The sequence below is a fragment of the Microtus pennsylvanicus genome, chromosome 10 (genome assembly GCF_037038515.1).
Source record: "Microtus pennsylvanicus isolate mMicPen1 chromosome 10, mMicPen1.hap1, whole genome shotgun sequence".
Classification (NCBI taxonomy): domain Eukaryota; kingdom Metazoa; phylum Chordata; class Mammalia; order Rodentia; family Cricetidae; genus Microtus; species Microtus pennsylvanicus.
In genome coordinates this window covers 80250958-80278852 of record NC_134588.1, presented here as the reverse complement: position 1 = coordinate 80278852, position 27895 = coordinate 80250958, and the positions used below count along the sequence as shown (strand labels likewise).

The window sequence follows — 27895 nt, the reverse complement described above, 5'->3', positions numbered from 1 at the left end:
CTGTTGAGTATCCTTTTCAAGAACCATCCATGCGAATATCTACAGACATTTAAGGCACCCTCTCTTAAAGGTTGTATTACCTCCAGACCTCCAGTAGCGACACACAGTGGCAACAAAACTTTCAACTCATGGTCCATTGGGGGACATTCGAGATCCAAGCTATTGCAAGACTCATGGGGGAGGCTTTGCTGTCTCATCTCTGCGTTTCAGTTCCAATTGTCACTGACAGGAAGTACAGCCCCCACTTACCCTTTATCTTGTCTCAAGATGAGTGCAGGAAAAAGGTTAGGTGAGCGTGGTGGCTCATGCTTACAATTCAAGTGCTGGGTGATCAAGAGTTTGAAGCCAGTGTTTGGTTCATAATAAGTTGGAGGTCAGCCCGAGAAACAGAGAGATCATGTCTAAAAAATAGCAAGAACTAGAGGTTTAGCGCAGTGACAGGACATTTGCCTCACATGTTCAAAGTCCTAGGTTCCATCTCTAACACCAATGCGGAAGGCTAAGGTGAATCACTCAGAAAATGGACACCATCAGCCATCCTGCCACAGTCTCTGCTCCTGCAGCCCAGTCTTGACCAGCAGTGGCTCGGTTGTAGTTTGGCGAACTATGTTCTTAGTGATCTGTTGCCAAGCCAATGGGAGATTTGCTGTGACCTGTTCTTGCTTGTATGTGTGTGGTTTTGTTGTATTTTAACTGATTTGGGAGGGAAACCCAAATATGGTGCTTTGATTCTCCTCCAGGGTCCCAGAACAGAGGGAGGAAGAGCTATATGGGAGAATCCAACCAAGACATCGTGTGTGTAATGCTGAAGCGTGATCCACATCGTGGCTTTGGTAAGAGGGCTTCCTGAAGGTGAGGTTCAGGCTCTGCTCATTGAGCGGGGACAAGCACCATTCATTGCTCCAATCTGGCCTCTTCTCTCCTATCTTGCATTTCTCAACAATCCCTTCCACTGTTTCCTTCCTTTCAGTGCCTACAAAGAACACAAACACTTTTGGTACAAAAGATTCCTTGCAAGTACTGATATATTTTCTGGATACATCTAAGCACAAGATAAAAATAAAATCCCCCTTCCCCACACACCTTGCACAGGTTGGAGAGGAGTAGTCAATCTTTTGTATCTTCAATTATTCACCACATTTAAAAATCCTTAAAAACATTTAGGAAAAAAGACATTAAGACGGGGTATTTTGTTAGAGATCATCTCTTCTGGGACTGGGGAGATGGTGCCGCTGATGAAACGCTTGTCGTGTAAGTGTGAAACCAGAGTTTAGATTCCCCAGCACCCACATAAAAAGGTTGGGTGTGTGTCATATTATGCCTGCAATCCTGGCACTCTGGAGGCTGAGCCAGGGATTCCTCCAGCAAGCTGGCTAATTTGACTAGCTGAAATCAGTGAGCGTTGGATTCAGTGACAGACAGCTTCAATAAACAAAGTGAAGGGACAAAAGCTCACATTATGGCTCACAACCATAACTTCAATCTCAGGAGATCTGACACCTCATTCTGACCTCCACAGGCATTGCACACATGTGGTACAGAGACATACATGTAAGTCAAACACCCATAAACAGAAAAAAAAGTAGAGAGCAATCCAGGAAGACTTCAAATATCAAACTCTGGGGCCCCACATGCATGAACACATATGCATGAGAATTTCCACACATGTAAAATACACACACACACACACACACACACACACACACACAGAGAGAGAGAGAGAGAGAGAGAGAGAGAGAGAGAGAGAGAGAGAGAGAGATATTGATTGATGATGGATGCAAGCAACTTCAAGTCCTGTCTCATCCAGCTGTATTGGAGGGTTGCGTTTCTATCATTAGCTATGGTTGGTAAAGAGGACGTCTTATTCAGATGCAGTTATCAGTCATGCCACTTGGTAGCTATTGAGCAACAAAGTCATTAAGCATCATCTTATTATTACATGCCATTTTGGATTACAGGTTTTGTCATTAACGAGGGAGAAGATACAGACCAAGCAAAGCCTGGCATTTTCATATCTTCCCTTATTCCTGGGGGACCAGCAGAAAAGGCTAAAGTGATCAAACCAGGTACACCTTAAGTTAAGTCACCAGAGATGTCTTAAGTAACCTTTCTTATTTCTTTGCTGGAGTTATTGAGTCTTTTTGTTTTCTCCAGGAGGAAAGATATTAGCCTTGAATCACATCAGCCTTGAGGGCTTCACGTTCAACATGGCTGTTAGAATGATCCAGAATTCCCCTGACAACATAGAATTAATCATCTCACAGTCAAAAGGTACATTTCATCTTACTTTCAGCAATGGAACAGCCTCCTCTGTTACCACCATGGACACAAAACACAGAGCTCCATGTAGGTCTTTTGTGTAACTCCCTGCAAATATGGTCCTGTCTCGCAAGGAGGCAACCCAGCGGCACAAATCAGTATGCTGTGTAATCTCAGAGCCAGAGCGGGGTCCCAGGATTGCATGTCTTTCTGAAAGGCAGCAGCCTCCTCATTATGTATGGTGGATACACCCAGTGTATATGCGTTCCCACCCACTCTCCTTGCATGATGGGGAGGGAGTTCTTATTGACGCTCAAGTCTAAGATGTCTACAGCTGGGCTCAGGTGGAGCAATCACCTGTGCCTCTGGGAAGGAGGGTGAGGTTGTCTTTAGTTTACATCTGCACTGCAAGCACCGTATTCTTGCTGTGCAGTTCCAGATCAACCCGTGAAGTCCTTGTTGTCTAAGCCTTCTTTACTTAATCTCTTGACTTAAGAACAATAGCCAAGCAACAGATGTTTAGGCCAAAGAATAATGTTATGTTTGTTTGGGGGCATTTTGGTGGGGTTCTTGATAGAGGGAAGGGCAAGGGGCTGACACTTCTCATCCTGGCTACTAAGGACCACTGATGCTTTTTAGCCTGGGTGAGTTTGTAAATTGCAGGAGGTGGCCTACACACTCAGGCTCATCTCTGAATGCAGACGCTCCACTTGCTGTGCCCTTGGAGAAGCAGTCTCATGTGCGTGCGTGCATGCACACACTGTCCCCTGGTGGCTTCCTCTCACCCTCCCTGCAGGTAGCTGCACTAGGGTCTTTCCCCATTCCTCAGGGTCCAGCCCCAGCACTTCTATCATGCCAGCCTCAAGATCACTGTCTCTGTTGGATGTCACAATGCTGACACCTCTTAGGGAAGCAGGTCAGTAATATCGGGCTTTTCCTTCACACTTTTCACATTGAGGGCATTCAGTTCTCCTCTTGTGTTGTCGGGCAATAATTCCAGACGATCAAATCACAACTCAGTGTAGCCTAAGGACAGCCTATCGTGGTGGTCAAGATGATAAAAATTGGGATCCAAAATCTAAGTGCTCGGACCACAATCTTGTATTAGAATTCCAGACAACAGGTGTGTCCACTGCCTGGCAGTTACGTGCCATCTCCCTGGGGTGGCCCATTTACATGTCAGATGCATGACTTTCCACAGTTGGTATTTCTACTGAGCTGGTCTATTGCTGGGAGAGAGGTCTAGCGATGGTCTTCTGCTAAGGCAGCTGCTCTAGACTGGACCCTAGGAGCCAGCAGCTAACAGCGCATCATGAGCAGCTATGAAAATCCATTATAAACTGGGTCATAGCCACCCACAGAAGGTCAGGGCCCCCTAGAGCAATAGAACTGATAGAATGACTGTATATTGTAAAAGGGTTTCTTTTTTCAGACTGGCTTAAGTGATGTTGGCTGCCAGTGGTGGCTGCCTGCACGCTGGAGGGGATGAGGACAGGGTCTGCTTACTTAGTTCATGAGGCTGGAGGCTTCCACTGTCCCATAGGCACCGAAGGCCTGGAGGACTCTTGGGAAGCCACTGTCTTCAGTTCACACTGCAAGGCTAAGGAAGGATACTCGGAAGACAGGAGAGAGGGTCCAGAAAGGGAGCAGTGCTACTTTCCCTTGGGTCTCCACTTCAGGTTTTACCTATTGATTCCCATTTCATGGTTTTTTTTGTTGTTGTTGTTCTATGCCAGTTAGAGTAAGCAGGAATCCATGAGCAGCCGTCTCTTAGAGGAGCCCAGAGCCTGGTATTACCAAGTATAGCTCATGTTGGTCTTTTTGTCACATGCTGGTAACAGCTGTGCTCCTCATGGTTTTGCTGAAGGTCAGAGCTAAGAGTATGGGGTTTGGGACAAGCTAGTTCATCCTTTTGATTCTGTTTTAATTAATTCATTAAATAATTAATCTGATTCTAATTAAACTGAGATAACACCTTCCTGGTGGCCTGTTGAGAGGATGAAAAGATCTCATCCCCCTCTCCTCTCCTCTCCTCTCCTCTCCACTCCACTCCTCTCCTCTCCTCTCCTCTCCTCTCCTCTCCTCTCCTCTCCTCTCCTCTCCTCTCCTCTCCTCTCCTCATCTCTTTTCTTCTCATATCTCTTCCCATCACATGAATGACAGGAGTTTCATAAAGAGGGGCTGGCATTCTTCACTCTCCTTGCTCTCATGTTTTCATAACTGGATAACACAAATGACTTCTATTTACATTTCTGATCACTTCTAAAACCCTCTCTTTATTCTGAATGCAGCATTCTTCATGAAATGATGAATTCAGAGCATCCTCTGCAACTCTAAAAGCTCTTGTCACTCAAGGAAAAATTCTATGTCTCATAGGATGCTACCAATATGCCAGTCTTTCCAAATATTGACCTCTTGGCTTGTTTTTTAGGTGTTTTTGGAAATATCTCCAGTGAAGAAAAGAATAGTACAGCAAGTTCTGGCACATTCTGTACTGATATCCTGAGCAATCGGTGCCAGGGAAGAGAGTCAGCACACACACGTGACCAGGACAGAAATGCCAGAGGACCAGAAATGGCTCAGGTGCAGAGTTCATAACCCAGGCAGGGGCCTCCATCCTCCCTTCTATTGTTAAAGATGCGAATCTTCTTGGTCTAAGATCTAGAATCTAGAAGAAAGAGAATATAGTCTGTGGAGTCCAGTGGTACTCCCATATCCTATGCTGTCCTGTGCTCTTGATGTGTCCTGTCAAGCAGCTACAAGTTGCTTAACCTCTTCCCAGCATGGGAAGCAGGTAGAGCTACTGACACTGGGGGGCAGGGCTCAGTTGGAGCCTCAAGTGTTCCTACTCATTTATTAGAACTATTTCTCATAATGCCAACGTGAGGGGATTGGTCGGTGCTGGGGCAAGGCATTGACTGCTAGATGTCTTATAATCTTGACTTCTAATTGGTCCTTGTAGCTAAATAATTCTGTGCTTACCATTGCCCCCTGGAGCAAGAGAACAAAGTGTGGCTTTGGCTTCAGTCTCTGCTCTGCATTGCCTGCTGTCTTCTTAGTTACTGCTAGCAAGTCCCCCATGGCTTCTCAGGTCAACCCTTTTCTTTTGCTCTGGGTCCCTTGCAGCTCATGTTCATTGGCTATTTTAGTTGATTCTACCTGGAAGAAGCTTTCACACTAGCCTGAAAAATTCTACCAAAAACAGGGATAAGCGTGCCACTGGCCATGTGCTGACCTAGGTGGGAACCCCCTCAATGATGAACAGAGCACCTACCAGCTGATCTTTACTAGGGGATGACTTCCTGGCTTCCATCATCCTCTTGCCCCTCTCAGCTCCAGGTTCGGAGTAGCTACAGAATCTACTGCTTCTACCCCAGGCTCTGATGCTGCTCATTGCTTCCTCTAAAAACTGCCAGAACCTTTGAAACATGCTTGGCATTAACTCTCCTCCCTGGCCCAGGCTGAGTACGTAGACCTTCTCATTCTTTTGAAGCTTCTAGACAGGTTGCTCTATGTCTCCCGTGTTTCTCTCGTGGAGGAAGAAGAGTAATGTCTGTCCACAAGGACCTCAAAGATGAAGCCTGTACTCACCAGTGAGCAGCTGTTTGGGTTTGTCACTTTGGCCCAAGTATTGGGGAAAATGGTACTTGAGCTTATCACTGCTAAGCTATGACATTCAAGTGGTTTTCATTTTGTGAACTACTCCCAAGGGAGGGCTAGCCATGCATAGCCACAGGACAAGCTGGAATCCACATACTCTTTCCAATCTAGGTGGGACTACTGCTTCCTCCGGACTCAGTGGCTTCAACCAAGCAAAGTTATCTTTCATTCCACAGATACTCATCAACCACTGCATATGTATGAGGCTCTGGTCAGCTGCTAATACAGCAAAGAACAGAACAGGCAGGTCTCTCGCTCACAGTTCAGAGAAGCATGCTATGGGCATTGGGCAGAATTATTGGATAGGGCCCTTGAGACAAAGGCATGTTGGCAAGAAAAGAGCATACATGTTTATTGAATATATGTTTTACAGAAGATTTTGTGCAGAAAGAAGACCCACAGATACAGTTAAACCGAGGTGTATTCTATAGGAGGTTTGGTGTAAATGGAGAACTATAACTAAGCAGAAGGCAGGAGTCCACTGGGGGACATTAAAGAGGCTGTTAGTTTGATTCTCTGGATCCTTGACCCTTAGCCTTCGCAGTTTCATCTGGGCACAAGGAAGGTACTTCTCACATGAGGACCTTATGCCTTGTTCGGGGAAAGGTTGGAAAATCCTTGGTTCCAATGACGGGATTCAGGTTAGAAGATCCAGAGGAGGCCAGAGACTTGTCTACTCACGCTGTTTCACAGGTTCCTTAAAGTAGGAGTCATTTTACTGAGGGGCTTTGTTATGATGTCGTATGTCCTGTCCCCAAGCACTAAGGTCTGGCATGCAGTAGGGATCTTTTATTGTTAATATCTTCTTAGTTGGCCATAATGCTCATTCACACAGCACAGGCATGATGAGCTGGATACAGCTGGACTCAGATTCTCACCCCTGTAATCCCAGCATTTGGGAAGCTGAGGTCAGAGGTGGGCATAGTCAAAGAGAATAATAATGATAGCAACAGCCACCTGCTTATGTGTTCAGCAGTATCCTGGGCACTTTATATGAGAGATCTCACGAAAGCTCGGTGGCAGTTATATAAGGTAGTATGACTGTCAACTCCTCCTGGAGTGTTTTTACCCAGGGCACAAAGAGAAAAGGATTGTGCTAAAAATCCAGGGGGGTTAGTGGTAGATCTGAGTCCGCAATCCATGGTGTTGGATTTGAGAGCAGAAACCATGTTCTCAGGCTGCTCTGTAGAAGGCTCCCTTCTTGCCGGACTCAGCAGAGGGCTCTGTAGGGTGGAAAACCTGCAAGCTGGTTTTAGGGGCAGTTGAGAGGGGACTGAACATCTATAGGACCTACATCATCAGGTTCTTGGAACTTGTGACCAGCTTTGTGGTCAGATAGCCAGTAGTGTAGTGATGTTACATGCCCACTTTGGATCTCATCCATGCAGTTGTTTCATTCCTTAAGATTGAAGGAGTGTGGAGTCCTTGAAATACCTTACGTTTCCTCTGTTCTATACCAAACTCTCCCGAAGCTCTTCTGTTGAAATAATGATTTTTAGTTTACTTCAGCTTATTTATTTTCCAGTGAGTTAACAGTATTTTCAACATGGACCAGGAATCTCAGAATATAGAGCACATAGAGACAGTGGAGCATGGACAGCAAGGGGAGCATTTTCTGTCTAGACGCAATGGTCACTCAGCTTAACACAACCTGTGGAAACTCCAGATGTGCCCTTGAGCTTATGTGTAGCACAAATAATAAAAATCCAGAGACAGATATTGGGGTTCAACCTGAAGGTCATAAAAGCAAAGCAGCCAACTACTAGCTCTTACCTCTACCTCAGACCGAAAATGGGCAATCCTGCCTCCACGAATCCTCAGACTAAGACTGAGACCCATCTCTATTTCTGGGATTAAAGGCATGCATCATCACTATCTGGCCTCTGTGGCAAACTAGTGTGGCTGCTGGGAATAACAGTGTGTGCAACCACTGTCTGGCCTGTATGGCCGACTAGTGTGGCTGCTTTGCACTGACCTTCAGGCAGTCTTTATTTATTATCACACAAATAATATACCACAATACTTATGTTTCTGCCGGACCTCACTTTGTGTTCCAGTTTTTCCTATACCGGCTGCATCTCTGAGGGTCCAGCTGATAACACTCCCTTTAATCATAGCTACATGAACTTATTACCACGCAAGTTATTGGTTATGTGATTGAGAATCTCCCTGCTAAGAGACTCAAGCCCCCTAGACAGCAATTTATCATGGGCAGGTGGGTCTCATCATCATAGCTGTGCCAGATCCTTCATACCCCCCCTTTCTGTTGCCCTAATAAAATGGGTGAATTACAAACAATGGCTTATTTGGATAATGCTTTGGCGGCTGGGATGTCCCAGATGGAAAAGCCGTATCTGGTGAAGGTTACTGTGTTGTCCCATGTATGGTGGGATGTTGTAATAGGGGCAGCGGGCTGCGTCCCCAGCACCCGGCCGCCCCCACGACTAGCTTTACTCGAAATAATTACACGGAAACTGTATTCTTTTAAAACACCACTTGGCCCATTTCTATCTAGCCTCTTCTAGGCTAGCTATCGCACCTGGACTAGCCCATTTCTAATAATCTGCTGTAGCCCACCAGCTGGCTTACCAGGAATGATCTTAACCTCCATCTGTCTGGAATGGTAGAATCATGGCGACTCTCTGACTCAGCTTCTTTCTCCCAGCCTTCCGTTCTGTTTACTCCACCCACCTAAGGGTGGGCCTATCAAATGGGCCTAGCAGTTTCTTTATTGCTTAACCAATGAAATCAACAGATTGATATATGACACTCCCACATCAGTGGGAGGCCTGACTTGAGGGAAAGTGCGCATGAGCGTGAGAGACAGAAAGAAAAAATGGGGACAAGTTCCTCCTTTTTACACATAGCCTCTTCCCACAGCAATGCAGTCATAAGACTTCATGGCATAATCCCTAAGAAAGCTTCATCTCTTAATTATATCAATTGTAATTAAATTTAAGGATGATTTGTGGAGGAGGTGTTCAGACCACAGCATAACCCTGGTCATAACAGGTGTTCAATAAATGTCTCATGAATAGTTGAATGGATGAACAAATCTTATATAGTTATTGTCACAAGTACTAAGGAAATTGCCTGGTACATGGTATGATCTTTTCCATAAACCCCTTAGCTACTGAAAAATCAACCATAACATGGCCAGTCTAGCTAAGAATGGTCAGAAGTCCTCCTGAGATTTGCTTTGCCTCCAGGAGTTGCTGTAGGTCTGGTAGCCAGCATGCTGTACTTGGCTGCCATCATGTGTTGAGTGATAGAGGAAGGACCTGAACAGCTTCAGTGCTGGCATGGATGTTTGCCAAGTGAGGGCAGACAGGAAGTCTCTGCATTCCTTCAGTCCCTGCCACGTACCAGGACTTTCACGGGTAGGAGGCACTCTTGGAGGCCAGTTATATGGATTAGGAAATGGGGGCTAGGGGTCCGAGAGAGTCCCATGGGTAGGAATTGATAAAGCTGGAGAAGTCTCTCTGGGCTCATGCTCTTGCTGGAGGCAGTGCTACTGGCTCCTGGTAGTGAATGAGAACTGAGTATCTGCAGAGATAGGGCATGTGCCTTATGGCTTCATTTTTCTGTTTGTTTGGGACAGGCTGCTGGTTATTGTCCTCCATCGCCTCGAGAAACCAATGCTGGTGAAATCTACTTTGTGGAGCTGGTTAAAGAAGATGGAACCCTTGGATTCAGCGTGACAGTAAGACATTTTAGGGAGCTTGGAAAAGAGTAAAACGCTATCCGTCCAGAGCCTTGGAGGGCATTCTGCCCTGATAATGTGCTCATTGTGTTTAAGCGCACATTGTACGTGAGGGATAAACTGAGCTTTCTGTAGGGAGTGAGAATCAAAAGTCAAACTGGAGACAGAGCCACTTGAGCTTGCGCTGTGGGCAGGTTCTGAGGAGGAGCAACAGAAGAAAGAGGTGAGGGAGAGAACCTGGGTGAAGTTGTCTGGCTTCAAGCTTCAGCTGGACAGAAAAAGAGGCAGTAAGGTAGAACTTCATGGATGGAAACCGAAGGTGAGTGGAAAACTCACTGTCCTCCCAAGTAAGATTGAAATAAACTTGTGCTCCATCTTTCAGAGGCCAGGGCAAAGTTCAGTCTTTGAGGTTTTCCACGCGTCTGACATTTTGCCTCTGGCTTTTGAGCTTCACTGGCAGATGTCTAAGAAGGGAGATTCCCCGTGTAACCAATCTCCTAAGGGTACAGTAAATGGTGTCTACAAAGGGGTGCACACAGATTCAGATTGTTGGGGAGGTGCTGCTTGCATTAGTGAACACTGAATATGACTCATAACTTAAGACCTTGGGAAAGGGCTGGACTTCCGGGATGACACTGTTGAATTCAAAGAAAGAGAATGGAAATTTCTAGTGTATAAGGAAATGTCAAAGACAGTGAAAACTTTCACAGGTAACCAAGAAAAAAGAGTGAAGAGAGCATGCCTTGCTTCCCTTGTGCATCTAGAGCAAGGATCCTTGAATTGCTAAACCGCCAGCAGATGATTTTAACACTGGGAAACGGTTTGTGCATCCATAGGGACTGAACAGGCTGGGACTAAAATGGCCAATTTATTCTTGGCTTGATAAAACAATCCCATCATGAGACACCAAACACAGCAATTTCTCATCTAAAAAACTTGCTAAAATTTAGATATTCAGATATATGCATATGCACATGCCAACAGGAGATTGGTGATTTCTTTGGGCTAGCAAGAACACTGATTGTCTCTGGAGAAGTTCCATTTAAAAATAATCATTGAAATGTCTCCCTTAAATCCAAATGGCCATTAAACAAATAAAAGGCATTGAAACCCATGAAAAGCTACAGGCAAGTTAAAGGGAAACTTTAGAATTTATAACTGTCACTTTAGCCAAATATAGCTGTTGTGACACAGAAAAGGGTACTGTCACACTGAGCTGGTGGAAATATGAATCATTACACACATTCACGTTAGGACACAAGCTGGCAAATCTACTGTAATGAAAAAATGCGCATATTCTGGGCCCACAGACACAGAAATGTGGATTCCACTGAGAAAGGCTGGGCTTGTGAATGTGTCGGGTGCTGTGTTGCCATCAGTGACAAGCGCATTGAAGACACTGAGTACAGATCAGCTGAGAAAAGGTTAGCTCTGGCACACTGCATAGAATCCAAGTTGGTGTCCCCAAGAACAAAGGAATCAGTACTAGCTCCACCCACTAGAAAGGTTTCCACCAGGTATTCCTTGAGAAGAAAGCCATATGGAAAATATTGACTACGAACCACTGTTTTGCACAACACATAACCTAGCTGAGCTGGATTGGTCTGTGTTTGTAATCAGATACAACAGCTACTAAATAGCACGACACAGACTAAAATCTGTTTCCCTGGGATGGGAGAACTGCATGGTTTCCGTGCAAGTTCAGGATGCTTTTCTAAGCCAGCTGAGGAGCTAGAGAGGTAGAGAACCAATAGCAAGGAAGGCGAGGCTATGAGAGCTCACAGCAGCAGCCGGATCGTGAGCAGATCATAGGCCCCTTCCAGGTGGTTGGCCACTTTGAAGTTTTGTGTTAGCATTGCTAGAAACAGAGTTTCCGAGGAGTCTTGAGCCTTGCATAGAATTCCATTGGCTCACAGTGTCTGCTAATGAGCTTCTACCACTATAATGAATACCAGAAACATAATCAAATTACAAAGTGAAGAGGTCCATTATGCTCTGTGGTTTTAGAGGCTTCAATCCATGATTGGCTGGCTCCTGCTTTGGGACTGTGGAACCATATCATGGTGGAAGGAGGGGGTGGATAAAGCCTCTCCCTCGTGGCCAGGAAGTGAAGGAAAGAGGAAGAATGGGGTCTCATTAGCCTCTTCAAGGGCTCACTCCTGTGGCCTAAAGACTTGCCACTCTGCTCCACTCTTGCAGGTTCCACTGCCTTCCAATAGCGCTGAGTCAGGAGCCATGACACAAGGCCTATGAGGAACAGTCAAGGTCCAACATAAACAGAGTGTCTCCGCTGGCTGGCTTGGCTGTCCATTGTCAATTCTATGTGATTGAATTAGTAAAGAGAGCAGCAAAGAGAGGTGGTTGAGTGCATATTCACTATGATTGTGTTGTTAGGAGTGAGGTAGGAAGTGGAGGCAGGAAAGGAGTAAGAGACTGACCAGGAATGAAAATACCATGAATAAAATATCAGTCTTTATGCATGTTTACCTTTATAAAGTAAATGGGAATAAAGAAGCAGCCTTGGAGCTTGATCTTTTGACCTGCAGGTTTATACTCTATTATCAAGTTTAAAAAACAGATTGCAGAAGCAGGCACAGTGGCACATGCCTGTAACTTTACGACTTAGGAGGCAGGAGAGTAAGTACCTGGGTTTAATGCTAGCCTGGGCTACATAGAGAGATCCTATCTTAGAAAAAAAGAAAAGAGTTGCAAGATACTGAGTAGGTTAAACTTATTTTTCCTATTGAAATATTGTGCTCACAAACATGCAAACATACAGGGTGTGCCAGACACAAGTCCTCAGCCCTTAGGGCAAGCCAGTATACGCTGCTTGTGGCACACAGATCTTGTGTACCACACAGGACTCTGCTTGCGCCCCCTGTGGCTTGGCTTGGTTTGATTTTGTCACTCAGCCTGTATTGCTATGGTCTGTGACCATCTTGTTCACTGGGGAGGAGGGTTTGTTGGGGTGAAGGAAGAAGACCGTCAGTGTGGGCTAGATCATTGTGAGGGAGAGGTGGGTTCTCTTGGGAGGGAGCTTGGGAGGCATCCCAGACGGGATAGATGGGTTTTCAGTATTGTCTTGTGTTTTGTAGGGTGGCATTAACACAAGTGTCCCTCATGGAGGAATCTTTGTGAAGTCTATAATTCCTGGAGGCCCAGCTGCCAAGGAAGGACAGATCCTGCAGGGTGAGGGCCATGTCATCCTGGGAGTTCTGCTTTCTGTGGTTTTGAATCCTGGAAAGCTCAAGCCTTGTTCATTTCAGTTTTAGAGCCCCGTTTCTCCAGGGCCTGAGGTCTTTGCCTGGGAAGGGTGGGGGAAGGGCATTTCATCTGCTTCACCCATCTGATCAGTTGGCAGTGGTCTAAAGCCCATAATAAAAATCAAGTAGGAAACGTAATAGAAACTTGCTTCTGGAGGAGAGCATTGCTTCCTTAGGAGGACAGGGCCGATACCGGTGATACCACTTTAGCATGGGTGCCATTGTGAGCTGTGAGCTTTCTCTATGCCCTCCTCCAGTAAAACTGGCATTGGTGACCTCGCTTCAGATGGGGGATATCATGAGGTGCCCTCCTCTAGAAAACACACTTGCCATTGGTGACCCCACTTTAGAACAGGGGCACTGTGAGTGTTTTCTCTGGCCTGGATCATTTCTTGTTGCTCTGAAGGAAAGAGTGGTTTTTCTTCCCTGAAATTGTGCAACTGAACCAGAAAAAGCCACTGGAGATATTATTTATTTCTGCTTCCACTTGAGCTCCAGTATTTCTAGCATCAGCTATTGTTTCCCTGACCCTTTTTTGAAACAGAAAACATCCTCGGGATATAAATATTACCCCGAGTGAGTTGAAAATGTTTAAAAAAATAGTTTCACAGGAGAATGGGAGGAAAGACAAGGGTGACAAGACCTGACTTGGCCATTCTATGAGCCAATAATAGACAGGCTTTCAAGTCCTTGCTTTGTCCTGTGCCTCAGGAACAGGCCCAGGGGCACAGAAGTCCAGAGAGGCAATTGATGCTCAGGCTCATGCAGGCTCCTGCTGAGCCCAGGGCCACCTGGCAGCTCTGCTTCCTACCCCATAGGCAGGAGTCTTAAAGAGAGTTCTTCTAGCATCCCTGGGGGACAGGGCACATGACCAGCTCTCCTTTTCCAGGTGACCGGCTTCTGCAGGTGGATGGAGTGAGTCTGTGCGGCCTCACTCACAAGCAGGCTGTGCAGTATCTCAAGGGTCCTGGGCAGGTGAGTATGTCGTTCCTGGGGACCTTTCCTTACTTCCAGAGCTTTCCAGCAGTTGCCTCCAGGTAGGAACGAGGCAGCCGAGGAATAAAACAGGACTTTTTTAGTCTCCTTTTCCTCCTTTCTCACTCTTCATCTCAACACCATTTTTCTATGAGAATGTGAAAGCCAGGAGGTGGCAGACAGATGTTCTAAAGTAGAAAACCTCACACCCTTTAAATAGATTTGGAAAGCGTATAGTCGCTTGCTTTGATTTGAGCCTCAGACAGCAGAACAGAACTGAGGCTGAACACAGGCTCCTGGTGGCTGTCTCTGGCTGTACCCCTGCCTGTGCCAACCCCATTGACCAGGGCAAGCACCTGCAGTCCGGCTCTGACTCTTACACACTTTGCCCACAGTGACCCCCATCTCCCTGATCATGTCCTTGTCTGTCACCCTGCATGTACTTACACCCACCAGGACCTGAGTTGGGTAGTACGGGGTTTCTGTTCACTGCAGTGAGGTAGAGATTCAGGATACTGGGAACTAGAGGTGCTCAGTGCACCCTGTAGTCTGTGTGATGCCCATGCAGGGTTCCAGGATTGTCACGGGGCTCTGTCATCTGACTCACATGGGAGCCCTTTATTTGTTCGGGTATCCAGAGCCACTTATTTCTATGGCTTTCTCCTGGTGATAGAGGAGTTAACAGGGAAAGAAAAGATTTCAGTTGCCTTCTACTTGACTGCTGGGCATAGCTGAAGTCTCACCTCATATCTTCAGAAGGGCTCATAATTACTTAGCACCGTCTGTTTATTAGGCCCTCCTTATGTACGTGGTTAGAGAAAACATGTCTGGATGCCTGAGCAGTGACAAGTAAGAATTGCCCCTGTGGGGTCTTGGGCCTGGTGCTGAATGACAATGGCAGCAGAATTATGGTGTCATGGTCAAGTGCCCCAAATGGAAGCTTGGCACTTCTAATTCACTACCTGGTGATGTCCAGCCACTGCGTTTGAACCATTTTGGGTAATGAGAGCCTGAGATGCGGTCGGGAAAAGGATAAGAAATCAAGCCAGGAAAAATAGAGGAGGGTCGATCAGCATGGGCCTGGGAGACCATCCCGTGGTTTGGGATTCAGATAATTGGAGATACTGGGGACTTTTAACTGGTCATTGCAAATTCAGCTTTGTGTCTTAGACCAGTTCACTCATAACCGTGCTGGGAGTGGACAAAGAAATGGAAATGGGCCAGCAAGCCGGGTTAGAGCTTGCTGCAGTGTCCCTGGCAGTGGAGAGGGAATGGAGAGGTTCCAAGGGAGTTACTTTTGCTGGAGAACTCATAAGCCTTAAAACCAAAGGAGCACGGAGGCAGAAGGGGGAGAGCTGGATGACTCCAAGTGTGGCCTCTTGAGATGCTGATGGGGGATGACTCCAAGGTCCAAAGGATCACAGACAAAGGGAGGGTGGGGAGAGCAAACCAGGGGCAGAGGAGGCAAGCTTGCCACCGAACATGCCGACACTGAGGTACACACATCACCTCCAAGCGGCACTTGTCTGGTTACCGTTGCATCTGCCAATCTGTACCCCATGTAGGGCAAGGCTAGATTTGAGAAGCAAATAGAGCAGCTTAGTGGAAGCAGCAGAAAATAAAGAAGCTCTGTGGTTGCTGTGTGACGTGCAAATTGAGTCTGTCCACTCATCTTTCTAGGTGGCACGGCTGGTCTTAGAGAGGAGAAGCCCCAGGATTGCACTACCGAGTCCTTCCACTGATGACAGGATGGGAGACGTGCACATGGCTGTTTCCCTGGAAACAGCCCGGTCTGGCAGGCCTGCAAGCTGTGTCTCAGTGACAGATGGTAAGAGGAGAGAGAATTGAGCGTTGCTATTGTCATCATCATGTACTGCTGTAGAATTGTCAGGTCAGAGGGGAAAGATAGGGAGGCTTCCTCTGGGTTAAAAAAAAAAAAGACAGCAGCGTGGCTCAGGATCATTGTCTGAGCTGGGGGGAATGTTCTTTGAAAAACAATAATACGTTGTGCTCACATGACTACCACCAATAATTCTGCTCCCAAGCCTTGTGCAGTTTCCTGATCACCCTCCTGAATATTCATGTCTATACACAAATATTTAGGGATGAAACGGAGGTGAAAGGGTCAGGAATTTTCAAATACAATTGGTTCTACATTCCAGCCAGGCACTTGCAACAGAGACATCCTGGGACTGGCAATCAGGAAGCTAGCCCTGTTAGTAGCATCCTTTAGACATCATGGGACTGACACAGCAATCAGGAAGCTAACCCTCTTAGTAGCATCCTTTAGACACTCTGGGACTGACACGACAATCAGGAAGCTAGCCCTGTTTGTAGCATCCTTTAAAAAGTCAGAGCTGTGACAAGCTAGAGGGACACACTGCATCTCTTGCTGGGCCACCTCACCTCATGTCCACGTGATTTTGTTTCCTGCTGGGAAAGGCCTGTTTCCACAAAACACCATGGGCTGGAGCTTACCATATCCCACTCCTTCTGTAGGGGTTGCTGTGGCCGTGCTATAGGAACTGTGAGGCAGGTTGGATGCATGGTGATGACGTCATCCTTAAATCAAGGCTGCCTCTTCTCCCTCTCACTCCTCCATTCGCTCACTCCAAATGGAAACTTCAGACAATGAGCTAAACATGGAGCAGCTGAAGCCAGTGTGGCAATGGCAGATGCGCTCATGCCGCAGACCTCACTCTCTGCTTCCGTTATTTCCTTTCTTGCTCTAGCAAAAATGTGCAAGCCAAGGCTCTGTCCCTCTGTTCACTGCTTACATTCTAAACTAGTGAAGACAAGCCAGGGCAAGCCCGGAGACTCCCTATGGTTACTAGACTCCCAAGATGCCCAATGCTGTGTCCATCTCTGTGGTCCAGAAGAGACTGGTCTTATGGTCAGTGTACATGGCCAAACAAAATGGCAGGGAGAACATTCTTCAGAGTTGACTATCATTGTCCCCCGATCTGTTTACATAAAATTTCATGTTGCATATACAAAAACAGGATTAAGATGCCACATCTCCATGTATATGTAATACAAGCTTTCCTGGATGCTATAAGCAGACAGCCTATGTCTAAAGCTCCATCCTTACATATAAATTTGGTTGTTTATATTTAAAGGCTTAGTACAGCAAACACCTGTCATGTGTGACTGACTGCTGAACATTTAAAATGTTGAAGGAGCGACGGGCTGCGTTCCCGCCCTGCTCCCGTACGGCTAACTTTATATCCAAAATAACAACACACAAACTGTATTCTTTTAAACACTGCCTGGCCCATTAATTCCAGCCTCTTATTGGCTAATTCTCACATCTTGCTTTAACCCATATTTAATAATCTGTGTAGCACCACGAGGTGTGGCTTACCAGGAAAGATCTTAACCTGCATCCATCTCGGAGAGGAGAGCTATGGCGTCTGCCTGACTCAGCTTCTTTCTCCTAGCATTCTGTTCTGTCTACTCCACCTACCTAATTTTCTGTCCTATTAAAGGGCCAAGTCAGTCTCTTTATTTAACCAATGAAATCAACACAAAACAGAAGACTCTCCCACATCATTAAAACATTGGGATTATTGGGACCGAGTGTGAGTCAGGAACCTCTGAGGGAGCAGATCTGAGCCAGAGACCGCTAGGGACTGGGCCCAAGCCTCCATGGGAACAGACCCAAGCCAGGGATATCTGTGGGAACAGGTCTGAGCCAGTGACCTCAGTCAGAGCACATCCGAGGCAACAATCTTTACAGGAGCAGGTAAAGGGGAGCCACCATAATGGAGTACTACACAGCAGAAAAAAATGATGACAATTGAAATTTACAGGCAAATGGATAGATCTAGAAAACACTATATTGAGTGAGGTAACCCAGACTCAGAAAGACAAATATCATATGTACTCACTCATAAGTGGCCTTTAGACATAAAGCAAAGAAAAATCAGCCTACAGTTCACAATACCAGATAACCTAGACGGCAAAGAGGACCCTAAGAGAGACATACATGGATCTAATATACATGGGAAGCAGAAAAAGACAAGATCTCCTGAGTAAATTGAGAGCATGGGGACCATGGGATAGGTTTGAAGGGGAGGGGAGAGGATGGTAGTGAAGGGGAGAAAAATATATAGCTCAATGAAAACAATTTTAAAAAAGAAAAATGTATTAAAAAGTAACAAGTAAAGCCTAAAAAAAGGAAAAATAAAAAAAATAAAAACATTGGGATTGTGGCAATCAAAATGCAGTGAACTAGCATTCAAAGATTTAGTCTGCGAGAAGAATGAAGATGACCTCAGTCATCTTTTGTGATTGCATACTGATGTGGTAGTCATTTAGATATGTAGACAGTCTCTAACATCTCAGTCATCTTTTGTGTTGATTGTATACTGATGTGGTAGTCATTTAGATATGTAGGCAGTCTCCAACATAGCATGACGAGGGTGTGAAAGTCACACATCTCTAGAAGAGGCCATGCTTGGAACTTGGGTCTCTTATGATGCTGGGATGTGGTGATAAGATGTGGCTTAGAACCACTGTTGCCAGGGAAACTGCAGCAGCTGTGTTGCTATTCTAGGATGCTGGGCAGGTTAGGGTCATTCAGTGCACTCTCGACACAGTCTTTCTCATAGATTTACCAGGAGTAATCCCTTTGTAAACGGAGGAGCACCTGTATTGAGTTAAATGCAATATATATTATTTTACTTGTTTTTTTTCACTTTTAAAAGCATGTAGTAGCTGGGCGGTGGTGGCGCACACCTTTAATCTCAGCACTTGGGAGGCAGAGGCAGGCGGATCTCTGTGAGTTTGAGCCTGGTCTACAAGAGCTACAGGACAGCCGGAGCTACACAGAGAAACCCTGTCTCAAAGATACAAATAAAATAAAATAAAAATAAATAGATAAAAGCATGTAGCTACTTGAAAACTTTGAAAGGCCCTTTATGGTTTGCATTTACAATGTAGATTCTACCTGTACACAACACAGATCTGTCATGTGTGTGATGGACTTTGTCATTAAGTTAGCACATGAACAACTTCTCTGTAAGACAGAAGCCATCATCTCCATGATGATTCATTTATAGGTCAAGGCCTGCTAGCTGTCACCCACCAAAGGGTCTATTTTCATGAATCCCCCTGTTACAGGTCCTACATTTGAAGTCAAACTGAAGAAGAACAGCAGTGGTTTGGGATTCAGTTTCATGCAAATGGAGAGAGGGAATGGCAGCCATATCAAGAGCAACCTTGTTAGGATTAAGAGGCTCTTTCCTGGGCAGCCAGCTGAAGAAAATGGAGCCATTGCAGCTGGTGACATCATCCTGGCAGTGAACGGGAAGCCCATAGAAGGCCTTGCCTTCCAGGTGCTCAGAGCCCTGGGGGTGGGAAGCACAGATCTGGATGGGAGCTGGGGGTGGGGAGCACAGATCCGGATGGGATCTGGGGGTGGGGAGCACAGATCTGGATGGGAGCTGGGGGTGGGGAGCACAGATCTGGATGGGAGCTGGGGGTAGGGAGCACAGATCTGGATGGGAGCTAGGGGTGGGGAGCATAGATCTGGATGGGAGCTGGGGGTAGGGAGCACAGATCTGGATGGGAGCTGGAGGTGGGGACCACAGATCTGGATGGGAGCTGGGGTAGGAAGCACAGATCTGGATGGGAACTGGGGGTGGGGAACATAGATCTGGATGGGAAATGGGGATGGGGAGCACAGATCTGGATGGGAGCTGGGGGTGGGGAGAACACATCTGGATGGGAACTGGGGGTGGGGACCACAATCTGGATGCAAGCTGATGTAAGTCATGTTTCTTTGAGGGCCATCCCCACAGAGAATACTTTGGGCACTTGAACCTGGTCTTGGAGCCTACAGAAAGCAATCAACAGGATATGCCCATACTTATTTTCTATCTCCGTTTTAAAATATATGACCTTAAGTAAGCATTGCTTTTCAGTAGGCCCCTCAGTGAACCTGAACCTGAAACCTGGCTTATGTGCTGGCTAATGGTCAATCTGTGTACATTCTAGGAGGCGAGGTGAAGCTGGAGGAACTAAAGAGGGTTCCTTTCCACTCTCCTTGAGATTTGTGCGCTGAATTTATAGCTTTGCCTGTATGGTGTGGCATAGACTGTCCTAGTTTTATTTGCGGTCAAAAATATGCGGGGCTGGAGAGATGGCTCAGTGGGTAAGAGCACATTACTGCTTTGCAGAGGGCCTGAGTTCGGTTCTCAGCACCTGTGTCCAGCAGCCCACAAAGTCCTCTAACTCCAGCTCCAGGGGATCTGATCCTTTATTTTTTATTTGATCTCTGCAGGCACCTGCGTTCACATGTACGTGCTCACATGTACAGTTGTAGACATACTTAAAAATAATATGTTAGTGAGCGTGGGTGGGCAAGAGAGAGAAAGAGGAAGACTTGTAGTACAAAGTCCCAAGGAAATGTCTGTGTTAGTTGGAGTATTGGCAAAGGACTGTTGTTGCAGGGGAGAGGGCGGCTTGTTTGTCCCAACTGCCCAGCTAGCTTAAACCCGAAATAACCACACAGAAACTTTATTAATTACAACACTGCTTGGCCATTAGCTCTAACTCTTATTGGCTAACTCTTACATATTAGTTTAACCCATCTCCATTAATCTGTGTATCGCCATGTGGCAGTGGCTTACCAAAGATTCTAACCGGCATCCATCTCTGGCGGAGGATCCATGGCTTCTCTGACTCTGCCTTTTCTCCCAGCATTCAGTTCTGTCTACTCCGCCTATCTAAGTTCTGTCCTATCAAAAGGCCAAGGCAGTTTTATTTATTTATTAACCAATGAAAGCAACACACAAACAGAAGAACTTCCTACACCAGACTGTCATTGAAGAGACTTTAACAATGGTGTGAGCATGTGATTGGGAAGTTAGAGGTGAGCATAGTAATGTGGAGTATAGCTCTCTACTTTTTCTGCCTCAGGGCATGAGTAGGCACAGCTACTCAACCTTAGAGACAGAATGGGTAGCGAGGGTTCACTGGCACAGTAGGAGACCTTCACTGGCGGATGTAGTCATCCTGTGATGACCCAACAGAGGAAGCCAGGAGCACACCAAGCCCCTTCTCTTCCTTGTCCCTCCCTCCAGCCAAGCCCATGTGGATGCTTCATGCTGCCCACATAAGCAGGGTATTCAAAGCTTGAGTGAGACAGGGGAGCTGTGCATTCCCGGAACCACGTGAGCTTAGATGACAAGTTCTCCTCTTCAAATGTCTGTGTGATCCAAGTGCAGATCTCTGTCACTACTGGGGAACTTCAGTTCCCGAAGACTGTAGATATGGGGGTGGTGGTGAGGAGACAGCTTTGTGTCAGGAAAACCACAGACTCTACTGATGATGAATCATGAAAGAAAAGCCCAGGCTTTTGTAGACATAGCTAGGTTCTCGGAAGAGGGGCTGTGAGTTTGTGCGATGGTGACAAAATGCGTGAGGAAGCTGACGTTACAAAGGGAAACTTGGTTTGTCTCATAGTTTCAGGATTTTTAGTCCATGATCATTTAATTCCGCTGGCTATAGATCTTTGGTGAAGCAAACTTGATGATGGGGAGTATGGGGAAAAAAAGAAGCTTCTCTCTGCGTGACAGCTGAGATGGAAAGAAAGAGAAAAGGAGGAGGAGGGAGGGAAAAAGAGAGAGACGGGTGTTGTCTCTTATGAGACTTTTGGTGAATCCTGAGACAACTGTGGTTGTCACAACTGATATGTACCACTGTCATATGGTGGGTAGAGAGACTAGAGATGTTGCCGAACACCCTTTGAAACACAGGACCTGGGTCCCCACAAAGAATTATCTAGCCCCAAATGTGGAGAAGGCGGGGAGGTTGAAAGATCCTGGTGGAGACGGGCAATGGAAACCATGTTGGCACCATGTGCTCTGGCAGTGAGAGGGCACCTCAAGCACAGGTTCAGAATTGTAGAGGCTTAGGCTGTGTTACAAAGATGAGCAGGTGGAAAAGGGCAGTTTGAAAAGCAGTGGCAGGCGCATGCAGGCTCCGTGATCTGTGTGGTTGGGGTGAGGAGGGAGGTGGCTCAGCAGGAGAGTGTACTTTGGAAAGACTACTCCTGGACAATGTAGAAGGAAGCAGGCAGGGTCTTGAGAGAAGGCAAGGTTCCTCAGAGGAGATGAAGTCATTGCAGTTCCACAGGGGAACAGCCCTTGGGCCTCAGCCTCATTATGAGGAGATTCCTCAATTCCTCTGTGTATTGCTGCTGTGAGGTCCCAAGTTTGTGGCTCCTGGATCCTGGGTATTTGGGGAGTTAAGCTTACAATGGTGTTTTCCCAAGTTCTCTGGAGCCAAGCTGTGGGTCAGAGTGCCAGGGGAGGAGGTTTCCTGGGAGTAGTGAATAGTACAAAGTAGAAACCCCAGTGAGGCAACCCCAGATATGACTGTGACTGGGTTTCTTGTAGGAAGTGCTCCATTTATTGCGTGGGGCTCCAGAGGAAGTGACACTGCTCCTCTGCCGACCCCATCCTGGGACACTGCCTGAGATGGAGCTGGGATGGCAGGTAAGATATGGGTCCTTGTCTCTCCTCACTCACTTTCGACCTGGTGGTCCTGAAATGGTCATCAGTACTTTTGGGGATGGGGAGGGGACAACACCAGCTCTTTCCAGTGGGGGCAGGAAAGCTTCTGTCCCTCAAACCTTAGTGCATCTGTTTTCTTCCCTGTTCCCATTGCTCCCACCATTGGGGCCATCTTATAGATGTATATAAAAAAGGTTAGGCTTTGGTTATGAAAGTTCTAGGCTGTGTCCTCTGAGCACAGAACCAAGGTGAAAGAATTTCCGTGTAGGAGTATCCACACTGAGGAATAAAATGCATACCCACCCACCTAAAGCCTGAAACAGACAAGTATGACTGGGGCAGAGGTCAGAGCCAGTGTGACCATAGAAACGTGGGGGCTTTGCCTGTATATGTATATCAGTCTGGTTCTCCAGAGAAACAGAACAAAGAGAGAGAGATAATGGATGGATGGATGGATGGATGGATGGATGGATGGATGGATGGGTGGGTGGGAGGATGGATGGATGGTTGGATGGATAGATGGATGAATGGGTGGATGGATGGATAGGTGGGTGGGTGAATAGATGGATGGATGGATAGATGGATAGATATATGGATGGATAGACAGACAGACAGATAGGAAACTTATTAAAAAAATTAACTTATATAATTCTGGGGCTGGCTAATGTAAATTTTACAAGGCCAACCAGCACGTTGGAGATCTGGGATGCTTAGATGGTGGCACAGAGGGGAGCAGGCAGGACAGAGGAGCTGGAGCAGGTGGCAGCACATGGGTGGACGCAGGTTCTATGTGGTGAGCCGTATGGTGTGAGCAGGATAGTAGTCTGGAGGTGGAATTTCTTCTGGGCGAAAGTGACTCTTTACTCCTCAAGACTTCTGCTGATTGGATAAGGTTCTCCACAGCCTAGAGGGTATGCTCTTTACTCAAAAGTTACTAACTTGTTAACCACATCCCAAAATACATTTATAGTGATATCAGTTGTGGTGTTTTAAAAAAATTTGGGTACCCTGGCTTGGTCAAGTTGACATATGAAATGATCTGTCAACTGCTGGGGACTCCTTGCTTGGTCTCTGGGAAATTGGCTCTTTGACAGAGATTGGAGGACAGGGAGCCTGTGTAGGTCAGAAAGCTGTTTTCAGCAGAGGAGGAGGTCAGTGTACACACCTAACAGGACCCTCGGCTGATGCCACAGGGAGCTCTGGAGCTGATGTGGCCTCTGGCACCTGTCCAGAATAGCACACCCACATTACAGTATGCAATGGTGGTAAGGATGAACCCTAGCTTTACTGAAGCATCTCTGGTGTAGGACGGTCTTCTTTCTATGTGTTGCTTTCATTGGTTAAATAAAGAGACTGTCTTGGCATTTTGATAGGACAGCAGCTTAGATAGGCAGAGTAGGCAGAACAGAATGCTGGGAGAAAAGAGGCAGAGGCAGAGAGCCGCCGCCATGAAGCTGCCAGGTCAGACATGCTGAATCTTTCCCGGTAAGCCACGACCTCGTGGTTCTACACAGATTATAAGAAATGGGTTGAATCAAGATGTAAGAATTAGCCAAGAAGAGGCTAGAGCTAATGGGCCAGGCAGCAATTTAATTAATACAGATCTCTGTGTGATTATTTCGGGCATAAGCTAGTTGGGCCGGATGGAACAAGGGGTCCATGATCTAATACAACACATCTTCATTAAGTTGAATGCAGCTGCTGGGTGGTCATGAGCCAGCAGCTGCTTTCCCTGAGTGCATGGAGGAAAAGCAACAGTTTCTGGTACCACAGAAAATAATGGAGATGCTTTTAGGGCTGCAGTAAGGAAGTCTATCAAATAGCTGTTTGTGAAGAACAACTATGAGGTCCAGATTAGAAAACATGAGTACATAGATTTACATAAAGGCATGGAGTGGTTGAGCCCCTTTCCTCCTTGGAGCATGAAGAACCCAGTAGTGAGAGGTCTGCTACAGAGAACTGAGGCTGAGAGAGGGTCATGAGAAGAGACTGAACCACGCAGCAGTGGGCATCTCACACAGAGGGAGAGTGAGGTGGAGGAGATGGGGCAAGAGAAAGAGGTTGGACCAGGCAGCAGTAGGCATCTCATAAGGGTCTGAGCGAAGCACTTCCACTAAGCAGGATGTACCAGTTTGGAGGTTGTTACTGGAGAGGGAAACCGGCAGATATGTGCTCTTGGGATACAGAAAAGCTAAGTTCCTGGAGATATTCCACTCAAAGTTTGCCATAAAGTAGAGCAAAGAGGTGGATGGCTGGTAGGTGAAGGGCGAATGGGGTTGAGATAGAGATTGACCAGTAAGACCTGGGTGGGTGAGGGAGGACTCTTAATTAGTATGTTGTTGTTGCTATGAAGAGGGAAAATGGGAGAATGGTGCTAGGGACTTGAGAAAGATGAAAGATCATTTATAGGAAACAGAACTGATGCTGAGGAAGGTTATGAGCATTGGCATCTACAGTCACACTTAATGGCATTCATAGGGCCAGAGGCTTGGCAGCTGTGAGGGCTGTGGTGGATTCACTGGGAACTGGAAAGAACTTGCATTGTGTAGAGTAACAGAGGCAGAAGCTGAGAGGAGTGCAGGAGGAAGCTGGGGGCTTTCTTCATGGGGGAGTGACATTAGGGATGCAGAGTCAAAGGGAAACTGACAATGGAGGAGTCAGGATAACAAAAGGCATGGCCATCAAGATCGTAGGAAACTTTAAGGAGTGAGGGTGGGAGGCTGTCTGGGAGGGAGTGAGAGCAGACCTTAAAGGGAGACTCAGGGGCTGTCCCAGGAGTGGAAACTGCTCTGTCTCTTTATGTTTTAAAATCTCCTCCACTTCAGATTTTGATTATTATTATACCCTTTATAATAGGCACAGTCTACCAGCAAGGGACTGGTTATTATTTATAATTCAAGTGTGCATCTTTGGGGTGTTCCTTTTTTTTGGTGGGTCACATGCTATCTCAAAGGCTCACCCAAGGGAGGATCCTTGGTGTGGATATGAAGCTTCCTCTGTTCAGTGAGACCGGGACTGGGAGTTCAGCATTGTGATCTATGATAGAAGGCAGTTGGTTGTAGGATGAGAATGCTGACCTAATTTTCAGGAAAATATAAAATCCCAATTTCCATACGGTTTTAAATATTCATACATGTATAACCCAGTCAGATAGGGAACCAGGCAGATGTTAAAACTAATAAAAATGGTTCAAAAGAGATATCAAAGACCATCATGTTCATTTATGAAGTTGTACAAAGTTTCCTCTGCACTAAGTTTCCAACTCCACAAATGCTACCCCTCCAAATTCCAGCCATCTCTCCCCACATTCTCTCTCCACTCCATTTCCCGCCAAACCTGATCCCCCACTCCTCCAGTCCACCCATAAAATATATTCTATTTCTTCCTTGCTGGGAGATCCCTGTATTCCCCCTGCCCCGTCAACCCCTCCTTTTTACATGACCTCTCTAGGTCTTCTGATCGTAGCTTGATTATCATTTACTTAACTGGTAAACTGGTAATATCCCCTTATAAATGAATATATACCATATTTATCTTTCTGGGTCTGGATTACTTCACTCAGGATGATTTTTTTTCTAGTTCCATTTACCTGCAAATTTCATGATTTTTTTTGAAAGCTGAGCTTTAAATATACCACATTTTCTTCATCCATTCTTCTGCTGAGGTATATCTAGATTACTTCCAGTTTTTGGCTATTATAAATAAAACTGCAATGAACAAGGTTGAGCAAATATCCTTGTGGTAGGAGGGAGCATCCTTTGGGCATATGTGTAAGAGTGGTATTAGCTGGTTTTGAGGTAAACTGAGTCCCAACTTTCTGAGGAAACACCATATTAGTTTCTATAGTAGCTGTATAAATTTGCACTCCCACCAGCAGTGGAGGAGTGTTCCCCCTTGCTCTACATCCTCAACAGCATGAACTGTCACTTGAGTTTCTGCTCTTAGCCATTCTGACAGGTGTAAGATGGAATCTCAGAGTTGTTTTGATTTGCATTTCCGTAATGGCTAAGGATGTTAAACATTTCTTAATTGTTTTGAAACCATTTGATATTCCTCTATTGAGAATTCTGTTTTTATATATGTTTCCCACTTTTTAATTGGATTATTGTTGTTTTGGCGTTTAGTTCTTTTTTCTTTTTTTATACTTTATTGTTTTAAACTGAGCTATACATTTTTCCCCATGCTCCTTCATTTCTCCCCTCTCCCCCATGCTCCCAATTTACTCAGGAGAGCTTGTCTTTCTCTCTGTCTTAGGTGGATTCATGTATTTATCTCTTAGAGTCTTCTTTGTTGTCTAGATTCTCTGGGGTTGTGGACTGTACTTTGGTTATTCTTGGTTTTATGTCTAAAAGCCACTTATGAGTGAGTACATATTATATTTGTCTTTCTGTGTCTAGGCTACCTCACTCAGTCTCATAGTCTTTCACTATTAATGTACAGCATTTGATGTGTGATTTAAACTTTTAAACTTTGGTAATTTTTTTTTTACACAAATGTGAATGCCCTTGGATTTGAGGCATAAATGTTCAGAATTCAGAATTGAGACTTCATCTGGATGGATTTTTTCTGTGATGAATATGAAATAAACTTCTTCATCTCCTTTGACTAATTTTAGTTTGAAGTCTATTTTGTTAGATATTAGGATAGCAACACCAGCTTGTTTCTTAGGTCTGTTTCATTGGAAAATCTGGTCCACCACACTGCTGCTTATGTTTCTCCTCCCAGTGGTCTGCTGACATCTAGTTCTTTATGCATTTGAATATTAGTCTTCTATCAGAAGTAGAGTTGATAAAAGTTTTTTTCCCCAATCTGTAGGTTTCCTTTTTGTCCTATGGGCAGTGTCCTTTGTCATACAGAAGTTTTCAGTTTCACTTGAGGTCCCATTTATCAATTGTTGGTCTTAGTGTTTGTGCTATTGGTATTATGTTGAGAAAGTTGTCTCCTGTGCCAATGCATTCATTGTTATTCCCCACTTTCTCTACTATCAGGTTCAGTGTGTCTGGTTTGATGTTGAGGTCTTTGATTTCCTTTGGATTTGAGTTTGGCACAGGGTGATAAATATGGATCTATTTTCATTCTTCTATATGCATACATATAGTTGGCTCAACACTATTTGTTGAAGATGCTTTCTTTTTCTCCAGTGTGTAATTCTGGCTTCTTTTTAAAAACTTAGATGTTCATATGTGTGTGGATTTATGTGTGGGTCTTCAATTCAATTCCATTGATCAACGTGTCTGCTTTTTTGCCAACACCATGTAGTTTTCATTTCTATTGCACTGTGGTACAACTTGAATGCAGAAATCATGGGGCATCAAGCAGTTCTTTTACTGTTCAGGATTGTTTTAGCTGTCCTGGATATTTTTTTTTCCATATGAAGTTGAGAATTGTTCTTTCAAGGTCTATGAAAAATTGTGTTTGAATCTGAAGATTGCTTTTGGTAGGATGACCATTTCTACTATGTTGATCCTGCTGATCCATGAGCATGGGAGATCTTTCCATCTTTTCACATTGTC

The 27895-nt window shown here is 45.6% G+C and overlaps 1 protein-coding gene across 2 annotated transcripts in view; it reads left to right on the top strand.

Moving 5' to 3' along the window:
• Positions 1-27895, top strand: part of Frmpd2 (FERM and PDZ domain containing 2) — a 110116-nt gene that overhangs the window by 65645 nt on the left and 16576 nt on the right. For both annotated transcript variants that reach the window (XM_075987521.1, XM_075987520.1), the window contains exons 18-27: positions 741-833; positions 1959-2066; positions 2155-2271; positions 4691-4842; positions 9521-9622; positions 12718-12811; positions 13775-13860; positions 15541-15688; positions 18985-19199; positions 22266-22364. In XM_075987521.1, coding sequence (XP_075843636.1) covers positions 741-833; positions 1959-2066; positions 2155-2271; positions 4691-4842; positions 9521-9622; positions 12718-12811; positions 13775-13860; positions 15541-15688; positions 18985-19199; positions 22266-22364 — 1214 coding nt within the window. The remainder of the gene's footprint in view (positions 1-740; positions 834-1958; positions 2067-2154; positions 2272-4690; positions 4843-9520; positions 9623-12717; positions 12812-13774; positions 13861-15540; positions 15689-18984; positions 19200-22265; positions 22365-27895) is intronic.